The sequence below is a fragment of the Bos indicus x Bos taurus genome, chromosome 3, assembly GCF_003369695.1.
Source record: "Bos indicus x Bos taurus breed Angus x Brahman F1 hybrid chromosome 3, Bos_hybrid_MaternalHap_v2.0, whole genome shotgun sequence".
Taxonomy (NCBI): Eukaryota; Metazoa; Chordata; class Mammalia; order Artiodactyla; family Bovidae; genus Bos; species Bos indicus x Bos taurus.
Window position 1 is genome coordinate 60280159 of NC_040078.1, and position 18032 is coordinate 60298190.

General features: G+C 39.3%; 2 protein-coding genes across 8 annotated transcripts in view; both read left to right on the forward strand.

Moving 5' to 3' along the window:
* TTLL7 (tubulin tyrosine ligase like 7) overlaps positions 1-18032 on the forward strand; it is a 151550-nt gene that overhangs the window by 39067 nt on the left and 94451 nt on the right. For 6 of the 7 annotated variants that reach the window (XM_027536732.1, XM_027536734.1, XM_027536733.1 and 3 more), the window contains exons 2-3: positions 16569-16768; positions 16994-17125. In XM_027536732.1, the coding sequence (XP_027392533.1) occupies positions 16744-16768; positions 16994-17125 (157 nt within the window). In that variant the 5' untranslated portion in view covers positions 16569-16743. Of the gene's footprint in view, positions 1-14576; positions 14600-16568; positions 16769-16993; positions 17126-18032 lie in introns of those variants that run through there. The other variant, XM_027536729.1, reaches the window with a different exon arrangement.
* LOC113889701 (eukaryotic translation initiation factor 1) lies at positions 5884-6762 on the forward strand. Its single transcript, XM_027536735.1, has one exon. It carries the CDS (start codon positions 6231-6233, stop codon positions 6570-6572), a length of 342 nt encoding a protein of 113 aa, XP_027392536.1. The 5' UTR covers positions 5884-6230; the 3' UTR covers positions 6573-6762.

Here is an 18032-nt window from a genome sequence, read left to right on the forward strand (position 1 = left end):
TGTACAAAAAAGATCTTCACGACCCAGTTAATCACAATGGTGTGATCACTCACCTAAAGCCAGACATCCTGGAATGTGAAGTCAAGTGGGCCTTAGGAAGCATCCCTATGAACAAAGCTAGTGGAGGTGATGGATTTCCAGTTGAGCAATTACAAATCCTGAAAGATGATGCTGTGAAAGTGCTGCATTCAATATGTCAACAAATTTGGAAAACTCAGCAGTGCCCACAGGACTTTAAAAGTTCATTTTTCATTCCAATCCCAATGAATGGCAATGCCAAAGCATGCTCAAACTACTAATACTCATCTCACAGACTAGTAAAATAATGCTCAAAATTCTCCAAGCCAGGCTTCAGCAATACTTGAACCGTGAACTTCCAGATATTCAAGCTGGTTTTAGAAAAGGCAGAGGAACCAGAAACCAAATTGCCAACATCCAATGGATCACTGAAAAAGCAAGAGAGTTCCAGAAAAACATCTATTTCTGCTTTATTGACTATGCCAAAGCCTTTGACTGTGTGGATCACAATAAACTGTGGAAAATTCTGAAAGAGATGGGAATACCAGACCACCTGACCTGCCTCTTGAGAAACCTATATGCAGGTCAGGAAGCAGCAGTTAGAACTGGATATGGAACAACAGAGTGATTCCAAATAGGAAAAGGCATACATCAAGGCTGTATACTGTCACCCTGTTTATTTAACTTATATGGAGAGTACGTCATGAGAAACGCTGGGCTGGAAGAAGCACAAGCTGGAATCAGGATTGCCAGGAGAAATATTAATAACCTCAGATATGCAGATGACACCATCCTTATGGCAGAAAGTGAAGAAGAACTAAAGAGCCTCTTGATGAAAGTGAAAGTGGAGAGTGAACATTCAGAAAACTAAGATCATGGCATCTGGTCCCATCACTTCATGGCAAATAGATGGGGAAACAGTGGAAACAGTGGCTGACTATTTTTTGGGGCTCCAAAATCACTGCAGATGGTGATTGCAGCCATGAAATTAAAAGACACTTACTCCTTGGAAGGGAATTTATGACCAACATAGACAGCATATTAGAAAGCATAGACATTACTTTGCCAACAAAGGTCCATCTAGTCAAGGCTATGGTTTTTCCAGTGGTCATGTATGGATGTGAGAGTTGGACTGTGAAGAAAGCTGAGCGCAGAAGAATTGATGCTTTTGAACTGTGGTGTTGGAGAAGACTCTTGAGAGTCCCTTGGACAGCAAGGAGATCCAACCAGTCCATCCTAAAGAAGATCTGACCGGGATGGTCACTGGAAAGACTGATGTTGAAGCTGAAACTCTAATACTTTGGCCACCTGATGCAAAGACCTGACTCATTTTAGAAGACCCTGATGCTGGGAAAGATTGAGGCCAGGAGAAAAAGGGGACAACAGAGGATGAGATGGTTGGATGGCATCACCAACTCAATGGACATGAGTTTGGGTAGGCTCTGGGAGTTGGTGATTACAGGGAAGCCTCGTGTGCTGCAGTTCATGGTGTCACAAAGAGTCGGATGTGACTGAGCAACTGAACTGAACCGAACTGAACTGAACTCCCATCAACAGTGTATGATGGTTCCCTTTTCTCCATACCCTGTCCAGCATTTATTATTCGTAGACTTTTTGATGGTAGCCATTCTGACAGGTGTGAGGTGATACCTCATTGTCTTGATTTGTATTTTTCTAACAATTAGCCGTGTTGAACAACTTTTTGTATGTCTGTTAGACATCTGAATGTTTTCTTTGGAAAGGTGACTCTTTAAGTCTTCTGTCCATTTTTGGATAGGGTTGTTGTATTTTTGATATTGAGTTGTAAGAGTTGGTTGTATATTTTGAATATTAACCCACTGTCAGTCACATCATTTGCAAATATTTTCTCTTATTCCATAGTCTGTCATTTAATTTGGTTGATAGTTTCCTTTTCTATGCAAAAAGCTTTTAAACTTAGATTCCATTTGTATATTTTTGCATTTATTTCTTTTACCTTATACTTATCCAAGAAAATACTGCTACAGTTTATTTAAAAAAGTGTTCCATCTCTGTTCACTTCTAGGAGTTTGATGATTTCTCGTCTTATATGTAAGTCTTTAAACCATGTTGAGTTTATTTCTGTATATCGTGTGAAAGAATGTTCTCATTTCATTATTTTGCATATGATTGTACAGTTTTCTCATCACCACTTGTTGAAGTGACTGTCTTTTTTCCATTGTATGTTCTTGTCTCCTTTATTGTAGATCAGTTGACCATAGGTACATGGGTTTATTTCCGGGCTCTCTATTCTATTTCATTGATCTTTGTGTCTGTTTTTGTGCCAATAGCATGCTGTTTTTATTACTGTAGCTGTGTAGTGTTGTTTGAAGTCTAGGAGGGATATACTTCCAGCTTCTTCTTCTTCTTCTTTTTTTCTTCCAAAATTGTTTTGGCAATCCTGGGTCTTTTGTGCTGCTATATGAATTTTAGATTTATTTATTCTCGTTCTTTAGAAAATATCATGAGTATTTTGATAGGGGTTGTGTTAAATCTATAGATTGCTTTCGGTAGTATGGCCATGTTACCAATATTAACTCTTCCAATCCAAGAGTGGATATCTTTCTGTTCCTTTGTATGTGTGAGAGCGTGTGCGCACTCAGTCGCTCAGTTGTGTCCGATTCTTTGTGACCCCATGGACTGTAGCCTGCCAGGCTGCTCTCTCCATGGAATTCTCCAGGCAAGAAGACTGGAACGGTAGCCATTCCCTCCTCCAGGGGATCTTCCTGACCCAGAGATCGAACTTGGGTCTCCCGCATTGCAAGCAGATTCTTTACCATCTGAGCCACCAGGTAAGTCCACAGAGCTCTGATCCGCTGCTTATGTAAGTATCTGTGGTTCTGCTTAGATGCAGCTTCCAGTCCTCTTTTCCCCTGTGGTGGCTTCTCCAGGTCCATTGCTAGTCTGTGGCATAGAGTGGATGGGCCAGAACATTTACCCAACTAGGACTGGGTGGTGCAAGGAGGTCTCAGAAATTCAGGTGGCCATGGTGCCAGGAGTTTGGGCTGCTTCTGGGGCATGCTGTTTGTGTAAGCACCAACAGTAGCCCCTGCAGCTGCCCCACCTGGGCCACTTCCTAGGCCCCTGGATCATCTCTGCATCCCTAGATCAAGTCTTTTCCCAGGTCCTGGCTGCTGTAGATTCAGTGTCAAGCTGTGGCATGGATGAGGGAGGCTGGAGTGTTCACTTGGCTCAGACTGGCCAGCGGAGAGGCAGTAGTTGCCAGGGCAGACCTCTTTTGCCCTCTTTGGCCCTGGGACACACCAGCACTGGTGCACTTCTCATCAGTGGAGTCTGGGCTTCCTGTTTTATCTGTCCCTGCAGTTCCCTATGCAGTCAAGGTGGCTTGTCTCTGTGCTTTGGACCCCAGGACTGGGATATCCAGTCTGGGCTTGACCCACTCATTCCCCAGGACAAGCTCCATCTGTGTGATGTCCCTTTCCTTCTTAATTCTCTCAGGGGCAGAGGTCCGACCTGAAGTGTTTCTTCCCATGCTACACAATGCTGTGTAAATCTGTTTCGCAGCCTTGGTTATATAGGAGCCCTTCTGTAGGTTCTAGTTAGTTTCCCATGAGAATTATTGCACTCGTAGTTGTGTTTGTGGAGGGAAAGGTGAGCTCCACACCCCCCCATACACTGCTATCTTGATCTCCTGCATATGGGTTAGTTTGAATACGAGGTAACATTAAAAATAATAAAGCTAAATCCTGTGAGGCACCACAGAAAATCAACTTCATTAATTTTGTATAATAGTAAATTTATAACACCGAGGTGCATGTTGTGAACTTATGGTTATATGTTTAATTTTACCGATTCTTAGGGTCGACTTTCATTAAGTATATTTCTGTTGAAATAATCAGAATTTCAGTTTGTTTTAGATGAGTTCTTATCTTTTAGGTAGTTTTGGATATGCTAACCTACTTTTCTGAAGGATAAATGTGTTTGTCGAAGGCAGGACACATTTATTTTTTCTCAATATGGCATCTAGTAAAAGTGGCTTAGACAGTTAAGAATCTGCCTTCAATTCAGGAGACCTAGGTTCGATCCCTGGGTCGGGAAGATCCTCTGGAGAAGAAAATGGCTACCCACTCCAGTATTCTTGCCTGGAGAATTCCATAGATAGGGGAGCCTGGAGGACTGCAGTCCATGGGATTACAAAGAGTCAGACATGAATGAGCGATTAACACCTTCGAAACAGTGAGTGTTAAAAGATGTTTATTGCCTACATTTCTAATTAGAAATGTAATGAAATAATGGAGGGTAACTAAACTTTTAAACAGAGTAGTGATACATCTCAATAGTATTTATTTATTCTGGGTGAGAAGGGAAAGTAGAGGTCAAGAGAAGAAAGAATTATTAAAAAAGAAATTTATAATATTGGAAAGTTTAGTGTCTGTGGGTATTATATTATTGAGCACTGGTTAACTTTGGGCACTAATTCTATTCTGCATTGTTATTGTTTTTAGAATGAAGGACAAAAATAGTTTTGTTTCTTTGCAATTCTATAAAAGGACTGGTTTCACAGCAAAGATTGTGGTGCCAGATAGTGTTTTTAAAGGTCTGGAATGATTCTGGGGAAAGAGTCTTATTTTAAAATGAGCCAAACTTATTAAAATATAGTTAAGTTTAATTAGTTAAGCTATTAGTATTTTACTTCTTTCCAAAAGCTGTTCTTGTAAATTCTCTTTACACCTTGTGTAATGATCTAGAAATAAAATAGTCTTATTATTCCTTCTATCCTTAAGATCTTATAGTGACACACCCAGCTTAGTTTAGCTGCTGGGGGATACAGAGCATTATATGAACTAGGTTTGCGCATTTTCTTTTCTTTCATATGGATTTTCTACACTTGGACTGCATGACTCTAAGACTATGGCTTAATTTTACTGGGATTTAATTTAATTTAGAGGGGCTTGAACACTGTGACAAATTTACCTGATTCTAGAAATTAATACAGTAGAAATTTAAAAGAATATACAGTTTTAAAGGTTACACTCCATTTGCAGCTGTTACAAAATATTGGCTATCTTCCCAGTTGTGCAGCACATCCTTGCAGCCTATCTTACACCCGATAGTTTGTATCTCCCACTCCCTCACCCCTATGTTGACCCTCCCCTCCCTCATCACTGGTAACCATTATTTGTTCTCTATATCTGTGAGTACTCTTTGTTAAGTTCAAAATCTCCCATACAATTTTATCTCTCTGATATGGAAGCTCAGCAGTTTAGCTCCTATGTTCCAGGCTCTGTGTTTGACATTGAAGAATATGTAAATTAAAAGACATTTTTAAAGCTGCTGCCTTGGAGACAGTTACCTCATAGAGGAAACGTATAATGAAGTCTCCTCTTATTTCTCTTGATTTTTGGCACTTTATGTAATCACATTTGCATTTCAGGATGGAAGGAAGAAAGAAAATAAATGAGTGTCCATCACTTGTCTACCTCCCTTTACTGGAAAGTTTCGCTCAACAACTTTCACCTACACTCACTGGCCAGAACTTGGTCACATGGCCATGTATACCTGTAACAAAGTCTGGGAAATGTAGCTATTTAGATCGGCACAATGCCACATCTAATAATTACTCAGGTGACTTAGTAAGGAAGAACTGCTGCTGCTGCTAAGTCGTTTCAGTTGTGTCCGACTCTATGCGACCCCATAGACGGCAGCCCACCAGGCTCCCCCGTCCCTGGGATTCTCCAGGCAAGAACACTGGAGTGGGTTGCCATTTCTTTCTCCAATGCATGAAAGTGAAAAGTCAAAGTGAAGTCACTCAGTCGTGTCCGACTCTTTGCAGCCCCATGGACTGCAGCCTACCAGGCTCCTCCGTCCATGGTATTTTCCAGGCAAGAGTACTGGAGTGGGGTGCCATCGCCTTCTCCAAGGAAGAACTAGTGAAAGGCTATTAGGTAGCTAATAGTCTTTCTTCATGTGTTAACTTACTAACTGATATGGATGACATCAGAGGCTTAACAACCCAATGCATTTTATACACTTAAGACTTAAAACACATTTTAGAAGTATATAGTAAGATGAATAAAGAACTAATATAGGCCCCAGTCACTGAGCCGCCGCCGAGGACTCAGCAGCCTCCCCCTTGAGCCCCCTCGCTTCCCGACGCTCCGTCCCCCCTGCCCGCCTTCTCCCGCCGCCGCCTTCCGCAGGCCATTTCCACCGAGGAAAAGGAATCGTATCGTATGTCCGCTATCCAGAACCTCCACTCTTTCGACCCCTTTGCTGATGCAAGTAAGGGTGATGATCTGCTTCCTGCTGGCACTGAGGATTATATCCATATAAGAATTCAACAGAGAAACGGCAGGAAGACCCTTACTACTGTCCAAGGGATCGCTGATGATTACGATAAAAAGAAACTAGTGAAGGCGTTTAAGAAGAAATTTGCCTGCAATGGTACTGTAATTGAGCATCCAGAATATGGAGAAGTAATTCAGCTACAGGGTGACCAGCGCAAGAACATATGCCAGTTCCTGGTAGAGATTGGACTGGCTAAGGACGACCAGCTGAAGGTTCATGGGTTTTAAGTGCTTTTGGCTCACTGAAGCTTAAGTGAGGATTTCCTTGCAATGAGTAGAATTTCCCTTCTGTCCCTTGTCACAAGTTTAAAAACCTCACAGCTTGTATAATGTAACTATTTGGGGTCTGCTTTTAACTTGGACTAGTGTAACTCCTTCATGCAATAAACTGAAAAGAGCCAAAAAAAAAAAAAAAAAACTAATATATACCCTAAAATTGGCTATAGGGTGTGCATTGAATGAGTATCAAACACGGAAGTCCAAGAAAGAGATAAAGATGATTTTGATTTACTTGACAGTAATGATGCCTTTGCCCAAGAAAAGAAACATAAGAGACATGCCAGGTTTTCAGCAGAAGCTAAACAGTTAAGTTTTGAACTAGAATGCTGGCATCAGATAACTTTTGGGTGATGTCATTTGTTCACCAGCTGTGCATTTTGGTATCTATTGTGCATTTTCTGGCAGGGAAGAGAGAACCGGATATTTTAAAAATTCTCCACTTCCCCCAGTCCCTTTCTTTCATTGTGTGGTATAGGTTACTGAAATGGAAAGATGGGTCCAAAGAACCTCTAGTTACAAGTTTATAGCTTAGAACAAGATAGAAGTGTTTGTGGAGTCAGCATGAAAGTGAAAGTGAAAGTCGTTCATCTGTGTCCCACTCTTTGTGACCCCATGGATTATACAATCCATGGAATTCTCCAGGCCAGAATACTAGAGTGGGTAGCCTTTCCCTTCTCCAGGGGATCTTCCCAACCCAGGTCTCCCACATTGCAGGCAGATTCTTTACCAGATGAGCCACCAGGGAAGCCCAAGAATACTGGAGTGGGTAGCCTATCCCTTCTCCAGTGGATCTTCCCGACCCAGGAATCCAACTGGGGTCTGCATTCAGACAGATTCTTTACAAGCTGAGCTGCCAGGGAAGCCCAGCATGGGTTGAGTATTTTGAGGATGCGAGATTCAACTATGTTAGATATGGTACAGCTCTTTGCAGGGTGGGGAAATGAAAGGGGCAAATGGATTTACAAAAGTGAATGACATATTTACAAGTTAATTGATAACATAATGTGTTATTCCTAGGGAGCAAGTGAGACTTTCTTTTAGGTTACTGGAGAATTGTATAGAACTGCAACATTATATTCTAGGAGAAATGTACCCAAAGCAGTTTTTAACTGTCCTTTAGCATTTGATGGCTATATTATGTAATCAGCCTGTCATCTGTCACTTTAATATCTGACTTATAGCTGATACTGGCTTTGAACTTTATTTAGTTCAACATTTTTGAGTGAGCTTTTTGTCTTTCTCATTATCATAAGTACTGGAAATACAGCTATTAATAAGGAAAACAATACTTGCAAGGTGTGCTATGTTATCATTACCTATTTATCAATCCCAATTTCTTCATGTCATACTACACTAAATTCCAAACACAAGGGATTCCACAGAGCTTAGTGGAATTTTGTATGGGTGCTGTAATTTAATTATAAACACTGAGCAGATACTAAGCAGGCTAAGGCAATTTGAAATATAAATATGCAGTACATTAGTGGGAGTTACCCCTGTTGCTCAAGGTCAATATTAATTGTTGCTAGAATGAATAAATACTTTTCTGTTTATTCTTATATAATGTCGCATTATGTTAAGACTCTCATTTGGGTCTTTACAAATGGTTGATTAAATGGTTTTTTTAAGGTCTAGAACACACTACAGAACTAGCTTTTGAAAATATACCCAGTCTGAGAAAGGGAGACAAAAGCTTCTATGTTCAGGGAGTATGTAGCTTCTCTAAAAATCCTTTTAATTTGTACACACAATGAGTGGTGGCAATGCATTATTGTTATGACAGTTGTTTGGGTGATGTCATTTGTTCACTCGTCAGACAGCTGGGCATTTTGAAAATCTATTATTGTTTTCTGGCAGAGAGCACAGAAATAGGAGCAGTTATGCTTCAGAAGGGACCTTTTTGTGTTTAACTAAAAGCATTTTATTTATAAAAGTGGATGTTTTCCTTATCTTTAGTCATCACAAATTCTTTTGTCTTATTTTCCATTTTTTTCCATCCATCCTTTTCTACAAATGTAAAATTGTAATCATCTTATCCCTCAAAGTGGCTCTTCTTTCTGCCTTCTCTAGATGAATGGTGCCGTCTTCTGCTCAGTTCTCATAAGGCAGAGAACTGTGTCATCCTAGATAACTTCCTCCTTGACCACCAGGTTCTGCTGTTCTTCTGTAGTAACCCTATTCTTTCTTCCTGTGTCTGTTGCTTCGTCCATGATCAAGCTCTTAGCATCTGTCTCCCGGAGTTTTGTAACTCTTGAAACTGCCTGTTCACTCTTGCCCCTTTTCCATCCATTCTCCACAATAACTGCTGGTATAACCTACCAAAAAGAAATTTGGATTATGTTACTCCTCTTTGGGGGCTTTCCTGATGGCTCAGCAGTAAAGAATCTCCTGGAAATGTAGGAGATACAGAAGACACAGTTTCCATCCCTGAATTGGGAAGATCCCCTGCAGGAGGAAATGGCAGCCCACTCCAGTATTCTTGCCTGAAAAGACACATGGACAGAGGAACCTGGCAGGCTATCATCCATAGGGTCTCAAAGAGTTGCACATGACTGAGCACACAACACAATATATTCCTCTTTAAATCCTCCAGTGACTCCTATCACATTGCTCACGAATCAGAGTTGGACCTAAATTTTTAACAGTCTAATTTAGAATGTAATACATCTAAGGAGACTGGACTCAATACAGAATCTTCAGCTATTTATTTTTCTAGGCAGGGGAGAATACTATGAAGTGGAGCTATGGAGAACTATAAAATAGTACTAGGTTCAAATAGAGAGTAATCAAAGTTTGAGTCTGTGGTGGTTCTTAGTGTTATTTACTAGCTTTTTTCCCCCTGCTAGTCATTTGATATGATAGCACTTCCTAATTCTTGTTCACTGTGGTCATGTGACTGCTTCAGGCTGTTGAATTGTGAGCAGAAATTCTGTCATTGGTTGCCTGGATAAGATCCTCCAAAACTCTCTTTCCCTCTGGCACATTGTTATTGTTAGGACGATGGCTGTTCTGACAGCTCAGGCTTCTGTGTGATATGATATGTGGAGCACCCTGCCAGTCTTTGGTTTATATGTAGCATCAAGGAATAGACCTAGTTGTTTTAAACGCCTGAGATTATTTCAGCATTACATAGCCTGAACTGGATAATACAGATTTTTTTTAAATGAGTTTTGAGAACTCAAATTATGGAAGTAGGGTTAGGACTGAGCTAGATTCACAAAACTGTGATACTAGGAGCCAAGAACCAGAGAGGGTCCTGAGGAGTGTGTCACAATCTAATGTCAGTACAAGCTGGGGACACACGGTGGAGGGAGTGATTGAGATCTCACTCTCAAAAGTATGTAAAACCAGTTACAAGCATTGTGACACATATTTGTTCCACCCCTGGTCAGTGTGAAAATAGTAATATAAAAATTAATGTAGAGAATAAAGACATAGGAAAACTAAGGTTTAGGAAGAGGAGTCACTTTGAAGGGCTTAAAGATTGTTCAGTATCCAGAAAGTCGTCAGTTTCTTCATTTCCTCCTTATTATATATGTTCACATCCGTCCATGCTTACGTGCCCGTATCTGCACTTATGCATGATATTTTTATCAACTCCATTTGTGATAACAAGTCATTGCCCTCCTTGGTAAATCATCCCCAGTAAGGCCTGTCTGGATACAATATTTAAAATTACAAAACTTCATCCTCCCTGCTGCCCTGCCTCTACCACACTCTTGAAATCCTAACTACCAGCTCTGTTTTTTTTTTCTCCATAGAGCTTAGCATTTTCTCAAGTTTACTTATTTAATGTTTGCTGTTGTTATTTGTCTCTCCCCAAGTATAATGCAAACACCACAAAGAAAGAAAACTGTTAAATCCATTTTATTTACTGAGAACAGTACCTGATCCATAACAATATTGGTTGAATTGCAATACATTCATGAAGGGAAACAGGAAGGTGATCTGGGTACCACCAGCTGCCTAGGGTATCCAAAAAGAGAGACTAAATCTGCTAGGACTTTGTGATCTCAAACACATTTTAAATCGCAGTTTGATTCTCTGGCTCTCATTCCCTAGCTTTTAAAATAGTTCCAGTCAAACAGAGTTAAGCTTCTTTGAGACGTCCTTAATATGTTTAAAGACATATTTTGAGTTTTGAAAGTAGCACAAAAAGTGGGAAAGAACATGGACTTTAGAGACAAACCACTTCATTGTCACCTGTTAAGATGTGACTTTGAGCAAGTTACTTGGAATATAAACTTTACCAAATGTAATATTAGAATCAAAAGTTCTTTGTATGGACTAAATATTACACATAAAGGTATGTGAAAGTGGTTAGTGTACAGTAGGTACTGGTTTGTTTGAGTCTCTTCTCCTTCTTCTCATTACCAGAAAAACAACTTTTCTTCCTTTTCCTTGGGCCACTCTGTGTGGCTTGTGGGATCTTAGTTTCTGGAGCAGGGATTCAACCCTGGCACCAGTAGTGAAAGCCCCTAGTCCTAACCACTGGACCCCAGGAAATGCCCTTTTATCACATTTTTACTTGACATTATTTTATGTATTTTCAATTCAGCTCTAATTTTGATTCCAACTGACCTTTTTTGTTAGATTATTTTAGTAATTTATGGTAAGCTAAAATTTCACAAATATGTACAAAAAGCCCATGTATAGCATCTCCAGGGCATAGACTGGGGGGATTACTGGGGATGGTCACAGTTCACCTGTTTTCTACATGTCTTCATCATGTTGTCATACAAAAGAGCATCCTCAACTGGTTGACATTTTAGACTTTAGGGCTGGAAAGAATCAGTTCTTTCCTTCTCCTTATTAAGAAAGTAAGTCATCTGTCTGGTAAATGGCAGGGTAAAGGTAAGAATTCTAACTGACTTCTTGCTCAGAGCTCTTTCTACCGTATTCTTTCATCTAACTGAAATATAAAATTTGAATATTTTTATTCTCAACATGATAATGTTGACACAAACTTTTATCACATGTATTTAACTTTTTGAATAGGTGATACATGCTTTGGGTACTAAAGGGTATACATGGAAGACTTCCTTGGCTCTGCCCCTAGATATTAATACAAAAGGCCACCACTGCTCTGTGCACACATCCATCATTTTACAGAAATGTGAACTTTTATGTACTTTGCTTTTTTCGCTTAAAAATATAAAAGTTATACATATTGCTTCTTGGAGCTCCATAACCACCTCATCTTATTCCCAGGTGTCATTAGTTAATTGATTATTTTCTTTAAATTCATGAACAAGCTCTTATTGAGCACTATGTTAGGCACTATTTCAGGGCCTGGGAGTGGAGGAATGAACAGGATAGAAGAGAACCACCGTTTTCATGGAGGTGTTTCTTGGTTTGTGATTGATGCTATGACAGGGATGCGAATGGTCTCTGATAGACCAGAAGAGGGAGAAATGAATTTCTTCAGCCACGAGCGGAAGAAACTTTAAGGAAAAAGCAGAAATTAATGTGGATTTTAAGTGATGGGTAGAAATGTGGGAAGCATTGTGCAGAAAGGGTACTGTCACGGTGTATCAGCATCTTTGTGTTCCAGTGTTAACGCAGCTTTGTTTTGCATGGTAGCACTAGGTGTTCTATATTTAAAGTTACTATTTCCTTGAAATTTTGGTAACTTGATTTCTCTTGGAAATGGCTTCTTTACTTGCAAAATAAAATTGTGTTAGAAATCAATTTCTGCTGATCTCCTAATTCTTTTTTCTCCTAACTTGTTTATTTGAACTAGATATGAGGATTTTTATAGACGACTTTTACCTATTTGACCTTTTCATACAGTTATAAATGTTTTCGTCTTTGTTTGACATTTTTCTTAAAACTATATATGTTTACCTTGTAACTGGGGCTTCCCTCCTGGCTCAGACAGTAAAGAATCTGCCTGCAAGGCAGGAGACCCAGGTTTGATCCTAGGTTAGGAAGATCCACTGGAGAAGGGAATGGCTACCCACTCGAGTATTCTTGCACAGAGAATTCCATGGACAGAGGAGCCTGGTCAGCTATAGTCTGTGGGGTCACAGAGTCAGACAAAGCTGAGTGACTAACTGAGCAACTAACACTTTCACTTTCATGTTTTAATTAACTACTATTTGCTTTAGTGCAGTTGTGTGCTTACAGCAGAGGTTGTCAGCCTTAGCTACACACCAGACTCACTTACAGAGTTTTAAAAATTGCCAACATCCATTGTATCATAGAAAAGGCAAGAAAATTCCAGAGAAACATCTACTTCTGCTTCACTGACTATGCTAAGGCCTTTGACTGTGTGTATCACAACAAACTGGAAAATTCTTAAATAGATAAGAATACCAGACCACCTGCCTGCCCGAAACCTGTATGCAGGTAAAGAAGCAACAGCATGAACCAGACATGGTACAATGGACTGGTTCCAAACTGGGAAAGGAGTGCATCAAGGCTATATATTGTCACCCTGTTTATTTAACTTTACGTGCGGACTACATCATGTGAAAAGTCAGGCTGAATGAAGCACAAGCTGAAATCAAGACTGCCAGGAGAAATAACAGTAACCTCAGATATGCAGATGATAGCACCATTATGGCAGAGAGTGAAGAGGAACTAAAGAACCTCTTGATGAAGGTGAAGGAGGAGCATGAAAAAGCTGGCTTAAAACTCAATATGCAGAAAACTAAGATCATGGCATCTGGTCCCATCACTTCATGGCAAATAGATGGGGAAACAATGGAAACAGTGATAGACTTTATTTCCTTGGGCTCCAAAATCAGTGCAGATGGTGAATGCAGCCATGAAATTAAAAGACATTTGTTTCTTGGAAGCAAAGCTATGACAAACCTAGATGGCATATTAAAAAGCATAGACGTTACTTTGCCAACAAAGCTCCGTCTAATCAAAGCTATGGTTTTCCCAGTAGTCAGGTACAGGTGTGAGAGTTGGACCCTGAAGAACTGATGCTTTTGAACTGTGGTGCTGGAGAATACTGTTGAGAGTCCCTTGGACTGCAAGGAGATCAAACCAGTCAATTCTAAAGGAAATCAACCCTTATTATTCATTGGAAGGTCTGATGCTGAAGCTGAAGCTCCAATACTTTGGCCACCTGATATGAAGAACTGACTCATTGGAAAAGACCCTGATGCTGGGAAAGATTTAAGGCAGGAGGAGAAAGGGATGACAGAGGATGAGATAGTTGGATGGTATCACTGACTCAATGGACAAGAGTTTGAGCAAGCTCCAGGAGTTGGTGATGGACAGGGAAGCCTGGCATGCTGCAGTCCTTGGGGTCTGGGACTGAACAACAACAAATGCTGCTGCTTAAGCCTCGCCTGGGTCTAGGGTGTGGCCAGGATACCAGGATTTTCAAAAGGCCCCAGGTGATTTTACTTTGTAGCCAAACTTCAGAAACTGTTGGGTTATTTCAGAGGTAACTGAAACATGCTTCTCCTTTTGGAAAGTAGGTAGCCATGGGATTGTCTGAGTGATGTGATCAATCTGTCATCTCACATCTCTTGTTTAGAGTGAAGTGAAATGGTTAGAATTGAATGACAGAATGAAGTCCTGGAATTCGTTAGAGCACTTTTCTTGTTATTCACCAAACCATAAATGGAATTAAGCGTTATCTATGGAAAGAATAATTTTAAGGCCTTTAATTCTTGTGTGGTTGGGGGAAGGAATAGTAGTTCTTGTTTTGTGTGCTGTGCTTAGTCGCTCAGTCTTGTCCAACTCTTTGAGACCCCGTGGACTGTAGCCCACCAGGCTCCTCTGTCTATGGGGATTCTCCAGGCAAGAATATTGGAGTGGATTGCCATGCCCTCCTCCAGGGGATTTTTCCAATCCAGGGATCGAACTCTGGTCTCCCGCATTGCAGGTGGATTCTTTACCGTCTGAGCCACCAGGGAAGCCCAAGAATACTGGAGTTGTTTGCCGTGCTCTCCTTCAGGGAATCTTTCCGACACAGAGATTGAACCCACATCTCTTGTTGCCTGCATTGGCAGGTGGGGTCTTTTGTTTTTTGATTTTTTTTACCACTAGTGCCACCTGGGAAGCTCAGTTCTTGTTTTGAGCCCTATATAGATCGAAGTTATGAGCCTCATTATTTAAGTCAGAAATGAATAAATTTGCTTTTACGGTGTACAACAATTATTGATTTATTGTTAGTATAGTTAGGCAAATATTGTTCTTGAACTCTTGTTGACTTTGTCACCTACTTTCAACGTAATAAGCACTCTGTTACTATAAGAGGATCTTTGTTTACTCCAATAACAAGGTGCTGGATAAGGACCTGTAAACTCAAATAGTTACCTAGGTATCAGAAGTTCCAGAAAGAAATCAACTGAACTTCAGACTACTCCTTTCTTTTATTCTGAAAAATGATCCAGTCTATTTCCAGCTTGGAATAGGGATCTATTATCCGGTTAGGGATGTTTACTGTGATTTCACTGTTTGAAGTATCATGAATTCCCAGAATACTCCCGTATCTTGCAGTATGGACTGCAGTAGGGTCACAAGCTTCTTGTACATCTAGATAGTATATTAGCATGCTGCCTGAAAATAGTGGGGCTCAATGAACAGAATAATCAGACAGAATTAGGTTCAAAACCTAGGTTTTCTTTTTATAAGATGTTTTACCTTGATTTAGTTAACTTGTTTAGCCTTAATTTCCGTATCTGGAATACTGGGGGAGATGAGACCCAAGTTCCAAGTTTGTTACTGAGGTAAAATAGTTTAGATTCTTAACATAGTACCTGCCCACAGTTTCTGTAATAGATCATATTTCCCTAGTTTTGATTTTGAATTATTCTAGAGAATTATTGTAGTGAAAATGATTCCTAAAAACAAACTAACTTCTAAATTTTCTTTAATAATTAGTCTTGTTTTTAATGACTGTTGGGAGTGAATTATAAGAGTCACATTTTATGTAGCTGATTTTCAAATACTTCTGAATTTCTCATAAACCTGATAATCTCTTGATAAAGGTGTTGATATCATACCTTTGTTTATTATGATAGGTTTAATAAATTTTCATTATATTTGGAGACATTTTACATTCAAGATTCTTGGTGTATGATGGGAGAAATTAGAAAGCTGATAATATAGTATAGTATAGTCAGGGTGCAACCCCTAGGTTCATACATACATAATGAAAATAAAAGTGAAATGTAATACAGGCCATATTGAGGCATGGCCAGATCAAATTAGTTCATTCATTGCAAAATGTTTTATTGTGTTCCTCTGTGTGCCCAAATAAGATCATTTTGGTGATGACTCCTCCCATTTTCTACTTTTCAAAATTGTTCTCGTATTTAAAGGCATAACTCAGATGTGATCTGTTTTATGTAGCCACTCCCTCCCCTGACACACACCTTAAAAGGGAATTTCTTTCATCTCCATTCTCTCAGCATGTGGCCTCTAACCTGGCACTTATTTCACCATTTCATACTAAAAGGGGAGCTGCAGCTGGGCTTCCAGGCATTGAGTTGAAGGTTGTATGGGGTCCTGATATCAGAGAGATACTATTTTAATCTCCACTTTGTCCCTTACTTTCTTTGTAAAGATTTGTCCTTTCTGAGCTCAACGTATTTACCTGTTAGAGATAAAAGCTTCTACCTTATAGTTTTGTTGAGAGATTAAGTGGTATAAGTGGCCTGAAATAGAAAGTGTTCAATAAATGGTAGTGAATAATATTATTTTTTTTCTTCTTTGTGTAAATCATGTTATTTACTGTATGTAAATATGTTTCCTTTAGACTGTGTTCTTCTAAAAACAGAGGACTGTTGCTTATGCATAAGGTTTAATAAATTAACTGTATTTGTTTATTGACTACATTAACTTTCATCTTCACTTGACTTTTTTTTTTCTTTTTTTTTTTCACTTGACTTTTAAAAAGAAGAGTATTGACATATATTGAAGAAAAAAAATCATAAGAGTTGTTTTCTACATACCTGTGTTTTAAAATTCCTGCAGGTACCTTCTTATCTCATAATTTCAGTATCCTGAAATCTGAGGATCCCACCAAGATAGTATGATAGGAACTTGCAGTGATTTGGAGCCGTATCCTACTTAGACTAATGTGGGTCTTCCAGGTTTCCTAAGAGCTTGTACAGCAACACACTCTGCTCGTTGATTGGCACAGACAAGAATGCCATCTCTGCCTCAGGAAAGAGGTAAGCAGCTTGATTTAACATGTGGACCTACTATATAGATCTACATTTTATAGATCATCACTGGTAATCTTTCCAAGAATTAAAAATCAACTGGGGACCCTTAAAGAATAAGAATTTATACTTTTACCTTGTCGTGGTGGGCGGGAGGGCAGGGGCATTTGTGTTCTTTGGTGTGGAGTTCTTATTATTTCAATGACATTTGGTTGGTTTACATTTCTTTTAAAGTTATTCAGGGACCCACTCCCCTGGATCTGAATACAGAATTGCCTTATCAAAGTACGATGAAAAGGAAAGTCAGAAAGAAGAAAAAGAAGGGAACCATTACAGCAAATGTTGCTGGGACAAAGTTTGAAATTGGTAGGTCTCTTCAGAATAGTGAGATTTTCATAATTGTTGGGAAAGCTATTTGATGTTAAAAACAATGTAAAAATTCAGAGATTTTTCTTCTATTAATGGATTTTTGTATGCCTTCTATAGAATTTTTTATGAGATATTTAACATGTCAATAACCAAATAGAACATCAATGAAGCTAAAAAGCTCTAGCTATTGATGAGATTGGATTAAATATATATGATTTTAATGCTTAGTTTTTAAGTCAAGTATAAAGTAATATGAACAGTAAAACACAGTAGTTCTAGCTTTAATCTTGAAATACAGACGTGATTAGTTAGGACAATTATATGAGTCTAATGAATTTTTCACTTGGGACTAAAATTATTTTTAACACTCATTATTTTGTAAATAATTTTATAAACAGATTAAAAATATTACATGTACACTGAAAACGGCAGAATTTGAGATTCATGTTAAACAATGAGAAACTGACTTAAAAATAGTGTAACAACATATTTCTCTCTATGCTTTAAAAATAATTTGGATGATACTGTTTCTTTTTATTTATATAGTTTATTTATTTATTTATTTATTTTCGGAGAAGGCAATGGCACCCCACTCCAGTACTCTTGCCTGGAAAATCCCATGGACGGAGGAGCCTGGTAGGCTGCAGGCCATAGGGTTGCTAAGAGTTGGATACAACTGAGTGACTTCACTTTCACTTTTCACTTTCATGCATTGGAGAAGGAAATGGCAACCCACTCCAGTGTTCTTGCCTGGAGAATCCCAGGGACGGGGGAGCCTAGTAGGCTACTGTCTATGGGGTCACACAGAGTCAGACACGACTGAAGTGACTTAGCGTAGCGTAGCGTAGTTTATTGTTTTTACATGTAAGCAGTATTTGCACTGGAGAGAATAGGTAAGAATTAA

Excerpts from the sequence above, each read along its gene's own strand:
- LOC113889701 (XM_027536735.1), top strand. The coding sequence starts at position 6,231 with ATGTCCGCTATCCAGAACCTCCACTCTTTCGACCCCTTTGCTGATGCA.